The following is a 6,137-nucleotide window of genomic DNA, read 5'->3' on the forward strand; positions in this document are numbered from 1 at the left end:
GAGGCCAAGCAGCGCTGGGATGACCGGCACTGGTCCCAGAAGAAGCTGGACGAGATGACAGACAGGGACTGGCGCATCTTCCGCGAGGATTACAGCATCACCACCAAGGGGGGAAAAATCCCAAATCCCATCCGCTCCTGGAAGGACTCCTCCCTGCCCCCACACATCCTGGAGGTYATTGACAAGTGTGGATACAAGGTGGGCATGGAGAAGGAGGATGGGGAGGGGGATAAAGGGGTCATCAGGGAGTTGGAGAGGAAAAAGGTGAAGCTCTGCTCCCAACCTTCTCCCCTTGGCAGGAACCGACCCCGATCCAGCGCCAGGCCATCCCCATCGGGCTGCAGAACCGGGACATCATCGGCGTGGCTGAGACCGGCAGCGGCAAGACGGCGGCATTCCTGATCCCACTGCTYGTGTGGATCACCACCCTGCCCAAAATCGACCGGTGCGGGGCGGGGACGCTGCCTGTGGGACGGGGTGGAGTGGCAGGGTGACACTGCAGAGGAGGCAGGACAGGGTGACACTGCAGAGGGGACAGAACAGGGTGACAGTGTGGAGGTGACAGGGTGGGCTGACAGGGTGACACTGTGGAGGTGACAGGATGGGTTGGCAAGGTGACAATGTTGCGGGATGGAAGCAGGGTTACAGTGTGACATGGTGGAAGGGATGGGGTGACACTGTGGAGGTGACAGGACGGGCTGACAGAGTGACACTGTTGAGAGACTGAGGCAGGGTTACAGGGTGACACAGTGGAAAGGACAGGGTCACACTGCAGAGGGGGCAGAACAGGGTGACACTGTGGAGGTGACAGGGTGTGTTGGCAGGGTGACATTGTTGCGGGATTGAGGCACAGTTACAGTTAGTTACAGTTAGTGTGGCACGGTGGAAGGGATGGGATGACACTGCAGAGGGGTCAGGACAGGGTGACACTGGAGGTGACAGGATAGGTTGACAGGGTGACACTGTCCTGACAGGGTCAGGATGTGCTGACAGGGTGACACTGTTGAGGGGTTGAGGCCGGGTTACAGGGTGACACTGTGGAGGTGACAGAGTGTGTTGGCAGGGTGACATTGTTGTGGGATTGAGGCACGGTTACAGTGTGGCATGGTGGAAGGGATGGGGTAACACTGCAGAGGGGTCAGGACAGGGTGACACTTGAGGTGACAGGATGGGCTGACAGGGTGACACTGAAGGTGACAGGATGGGCTGACAGGGTGACACTRTTGAGGGATTGAGSCCGGGTTACAGGGTGACACGGTGGAAGGTACAAGGTGACACTGGAGGGCACACATGTGGCACTGTAGGTGACACAGCCATGTCCCACCATGCTGCAGCATCGAGGAGTCAGACCAGGGGCCCTATGCCATCATCCTTGCCCCCACCCGTGAGCTGGCCCARCAGATTGAGGAGGAAACCATCAAATTTGGGAAACCCCTGGGCATCCGCACCGTGGCCGTGATCGGTGGCATCTCCCGCGAGGACCAGGGCTTCCGTCTCCGCATGGGCTGCGAGGTGAGCAGGGTGGGCTCAGGGGGTCTCAGGGGGGTGGCTCAGCCTCGGGCTGCCCCCACCAACCCCCCTTGTCCCCCCAGATTGTCATTGCCACGCCAGGCCGGCTCATCGACGTGCTGGAAAACCGTTACCTGGTGCTGAGCCGCTGCACCTACGTGGTGCTGGACGAGGCCGATCGCATGATCGACATGGGCTTCGAGCCCGAYGTGCAGAAAATCCTGGAGCACATGCCTGTCACCAACCAAAAACCCGACACCGACGAGGCCGAGGACCCCGAGAAGATGCTGGCCAATTTTGAGTCTGGGAAGCACAAGTACAGACAGGTGGGTGTGGATGAGGAGGGGATCAAGGAAGGTTCCTGCGGGGATGGGAGGGGATCTGTGGGGTGGGGAGGGACAATTTGGGTGTTTATGGAAGGGGTTGAGGGAATGGGAGTCACGTTCCTGCCCCACAGTGGGTGTTCCTGCCCCATGAGGGGTCATTCCTGCCCCACAAAGGGACATTTCTGCTCCATGGGGGATGTTCCTGCCCYACCAGGGTCATTCCTACCTCACTGTGGGATGCTCCTGCTCCATGGGAGGGACAATTTGGGTGTTTGGGGAAGGGGTTGAGGGAATGGGAGTCACGTTCCTGCCCCACAGTGGGTGTTCCTGCCCCATGAGGGGTCATTCCTGCCCCACAAAGGGACATTTCTGCTCCATGGGGGATGTTCCTGCCCCACCAGGGTCATTCCTACCTCACTGTGGGATGTTCCTGCTCCATGGGGGGATGTTCCTGCTCCACGGGGAGATGTTCCTGCTCCATGGGGTGACATTCCCGCCCCATCAGAGTTGTTCCTACCTCACTGTGGGATGTTCCTGCTCCATGGGGAGATGTTCCCTGCCCCACCGGGGTCATTTGTTCTTCACTGTGGGATGTTCCTGTTCCATGAGGGGATGTTCCTGCTCCACAGGGAGATGTTCCTGCTCCATGGGGTGACATTCCCGCCCCATCAGAGTTGTTCCTACCTCACTGTGGGATGTTCCTGCTCCATGGGGAGATGTTCCCTGCCCCACCGGGGTCATTTGTTCTTCACTGTGGGATGTTCCTGTTCCATGAGGGGATGTTCCTGCTCCACAGGGAGATGTTCCTGCTCCATGGGGTGACATTCCCATCCCATCAGAGTTGTTCCTACCTCACTGTGGGATGTTCCTTGTCCATGGGGAGATGTTCCCTGCCCCACCAGGGTCATTTGTTCTTCACTGTGGGATGTTCCTGCTCCATGAGGCGATGTTCCTGCTCCATGGGGTGATGTTCCTTCTCCATGGGGTGACATTCCCACCCTATCAATTGTTCCTACCTCACTGTGGGATATTCCTGCTCCATGGGGAGATGTTCCCTGCCCCACTGAGATCATTCGTACCTCACTTGGGATGTTCCTACTCTATGGGGTGACATTCCCACCCCATCAGAGTTGTTCCTACCTCACTGTGGGATGTTCCTGCTCTATGGGGAGATGTTCCCTGCCCTATTGAGGTCATTCGTACCTCACTGGGGGATGTTCCTACTCTATGGGGAGATGTTCCTGCTCCATGGGGAGATGTTCCCTGCCCCACCAGGGTTATTTGTCCTTCACTGGCGGCTGTTCCTGCCCCATGGAGGGACATTCCCACCTGACAGAGGACATCACTGCCCTGTTCCCTTGCAGACTGTCATGTTCACAGCCACCATGCCGCCAGCGGTGGAGCGCCTGGCCCGCAGTTACCTCCGGCGCCCGGCCGTGGTGTACATCGGCTCCGCCGGCAAACCCCACGAGAGGGTGGAACAGAAGGTTTTCCTCATGTCCGAGTCGGAGAAAAGGTGGGGAGCACAGGATTTAGGGGTGGCCCGGGTGTTGGATGCCGCAGCCTCTCTTTGCCCAACTGTCTCTTCTTCCTCCTCTACAGGAAGAAGCTCTTGGCCATCCTGGAACAGGGCTTCGACCCACCCATCATCATCTTCGTCAACCAGAAGAAGGGCTGTGACGTGCTGGCCAAGTCCTTGGAGAAGATGGGAGTGAGTCTGGGCTTAGGGGTCACCCTGAGCCTTGTCCCCATTGTCCCCACATGGGGACTCCCCGATGTGCCCCCCTTTGACCCTTTCCTCTTCCCCCAGTACAATGCCTGCACTCTGCACGGTGGGAAGGGCCAGGAGCAGCGAGAATTCGCCCTCTCCAACCTCAAGGCCGGGGCCAAGGACATCCTGGTGGCCACAGACGTGGCCGGACGTGGTATCGACATCCACGACGTCTCCATGGTGGTCAACTACGACATGGCCAAGAACATCGAGGGTGAGGCTTTTGGGGGGGCTAGGGGCTACTGAAGAGGCTGTGAGGTTGCCCAGCCTTGGTACTGAGTGTGCATGGGGTGCCCAGCCCTGGTACAGCCCTAACTGGGGTGCCCAGCCCTGGTTTTTGGGGTGCAGAGGGTGCCCAGCCCCAGTGCTGAGGGTGTTCTGGTGCTGCCTGTGTCAGGGAAACTGGGGAGGGGCTCCTGGCATTGGTTTTTGGGGTRGGAGGGTGCCCAACCCCAATGCTGCCACACCGAGGGGGTTGTGGGGTGCCCATCTCTGGTATTGGGGGTGCAGGGAGTGTCCGGCCCTGGCACTGCCCACACCAAACCCTCCGTGCCCCCATCCCAGATTACATCCACCGCATCGGGCGGACGGGCCGAGCGGGGAAGAGCGGCGTGGCCATCACCTTCCTCACCAAAGAGGATTCCACGGTGTTCTACGACCTCAAGCAAGCCATCCTGGAGAGCCCCGTGTCCTCCTGCCCCCCCGAGCTGGCCAACCACCCCGATGCCCAGCACAAACCGGGCACCATCCTCACCAAGAAGCGACGGGAGGAGACCATCTTCGCCTGAGGCCCCACTTCGTCACTCCTCCGGGGACAACAGGACCAGCAAGGCTGCCAGGACTGCTCTGGCTGTTCTTTACCCAGCTCCTTGTGCAGCCAGGACTGCCCACAAGCAGGGATTGGAGCTGGGATTATCCCAAAATATCCCCCCTGTTCTCCTGGTCCCCCTCCCCACTTTCCCCATGGAGCGGAGGAGCTGCTGGAGGCTGTTTGGGGGCCGGTTCCTCCCCTCTGCTGGGGTGGGGCTGGTTTTTGGGCTGTCCTGGGAACTGTCTGCACCTCATCGTTTGGGGTTTTTTTTGGGGTTTTTTTTGTAGCTGAAGCTCCAGGCTGCGGGAATAAACCGGCAGCGTTACCAGCGTCGTCTTCTCCCTTCCCAGGGTACCTTGCTTAGCCCTTGGGTCTAAGCCCGTGGTGACAGAAGCCAGCAGCACCCAAAAAGAGCACTTTTAGGTGCTCATCAGCCACCAGCGTTGTCCTTTCCCCCTTCCTCCAGCCCCAGTTCCCCCGTGTCCCCTCCACAGACACAGACACCAGCAYCTCTGAGCACTCTTTGTGTTTCTGAAACCAATTACAAGGGAAATCAGTGCTTTCTACAAAAGAAATTGTAACAAATCTGTGGCCCCCACCCCATTCCCCACACCCTCCCCCCCACCAGTGCTGGCCCCGGGGAGGGGCTCAGGCCACGCCAGGACCCCCGGCCGAGGGCAGTGGGTGCCGTATTTACAGGACTCTGTGGTGACGTGCGGTGACAGCGTGGGCAGGGGGACATCGGGGASAGGGCGTGGGTGGGTGCAAGCGTGGAGCAGCCCCCACACCCCCTGCAGCCCCCCAACTCTTTCCTCCCCATTCTGGGGGGTGAGAGGGGTTTGGCTGCAGTGACCGGGGCGGGGGGAATCGGTGCAGAGCGAAGCGAGTGGTGTCACTCACTCCTCCCGGGGGTCCCATGCAGGGGTGGGGAGGGGGCAGGCCAGGTCCTGGGGAAGGGGAGCAGGCACCTTCCCTTTCTTCCTCGGGGCTGTGTGGGCTGGGGGGACGCTGCTACAACTGCCCCCCATCCTTACCTCCCSTTTTCAGAGGGGATCGCCCACTGCCCATGGCAGCTGCCCTGCGGAGAACGAGCCAACCCGCGATGCGGGGCCCGRGGAGGGGGGAAACTGAGGCAGGGCGAAGGCATGTGTCTGTCCCCAGGTTCCCCAAAAACGTCGGCGGGGAGTCCCAGGGCAACCTGGCCACCGGGCCCCCCCATCCGCCCTGTGCTTATGGCTGAAGACGTGCCCGGGGGGCCGGGCGAGAGGAAGCTGCCGGTGCGGAGTTCGATTGTCTGAGCACCCCCAGCGCGGGGCTGGGGCGAGGCGGGGAGCGCCCCCGGGGTTCGGTGGGGAGCCGGTTCCCAGCCGTGCCCCCSCTCCTCGCCACCCCTAATAGCTGTCCTTGGCCCAGGGCCGGCTGCGCTGCCAGTTCCTGTCGTGGTTGCGCTCGCCCGAGCGCTCCGGCGTGCCGGGACCGCTGCCGTGRTGCCGGTGGGGCTGGTACAGGTCGGGGTAGGGGTCTCCGTACTCCTCCTCCTCCTCCAAGTGCCGGGAGCTGCGCTGGGACGTGGCTCCCCAAGGCTGGGGCGAGGCGTCCCCTGCCTCATCCGATGGCATCAGGCTGTCGTGCTCCAGCGGCGAGTGCTCGCCCCGCTCGCCCAGCAGCTGTTGGCTCTGCAAGGCGGGGAGGGGCTGCGGGGACGGCGCCACGGGGGCTG

At 61.3% G+C, this 6,137-nt stretch overlaps 2 protein-coding genes across 3 annotated transcripts in view; one reads left to right on the top strand and one right to left on the bottom strand.

The window, feature by feature from the left end:
• DDX23 (DEAD-box helicase 23) overlaps positions 1-4,742 on the top strand; it is an 8,339-nt gene extending 3,597 nt beyond the window's left edge. The window contains 8 exon segments of the mRNA XM_057383967.1: positions 4-198; positions 300-445; positions 1,335-1,512; positions 1,593-1,835; positions 3,200-3,351; positions 3,438-3,546; positions 3,646-3,820; positions 4,171-4,742. Coding sequence (XP_057239950.1) covers positions 4-198; positions 300-445; positions 1,335-1,512; positions 1,593-1,835; positions 3,200-3,351; positions 3,438-3,546; positions 3,646-3,820; positions 4,171-4,394 — 1,422 coding nt within the window. The 3' untranslated portion in view covers positions 4,395-4,742.
• Positions 4,743-4,937: 195 nt separating this feature from the next.
• Positions 4,938-6,137, bottom strand: part of CACNB3 (calcium voltage-gated channel auxiliary subunit beta 3) — a 7,145-nt gene continuing 5,945 nt past the window's right edge. For both annotated transcript variants that reach the window (XM_057383958.1, XM_057383957.1), the window contains one exon: positions 4,938-6,093. In XM_057383958.1, coding sequence (XP_057239941.1) covers positions 5,809-6,093 — 285 coding nt within the window. In that variant the 3' untranslated portion in view covers positions 4,938-5,808. The remainder of the gene's footprint in view (positions 6,094-6,137) is intronic.

Source organism: Malurus melanocephalus, unplaced genomic scaffold (assembly GCF_030028575.1).
Source record: "Malurus melanocephalus ecotype Western Australia unplaced genomic scaffold, MMel_1.1 scaffold_670, whole genome shotgun sequence".
NCBI classification, from domain to species: domain Eukaryota; kingdom Metazoa; phylum Chordata; class Aves; order Passeriformes; family Maluridae; genus Malurus; species Malurus melanocephalus.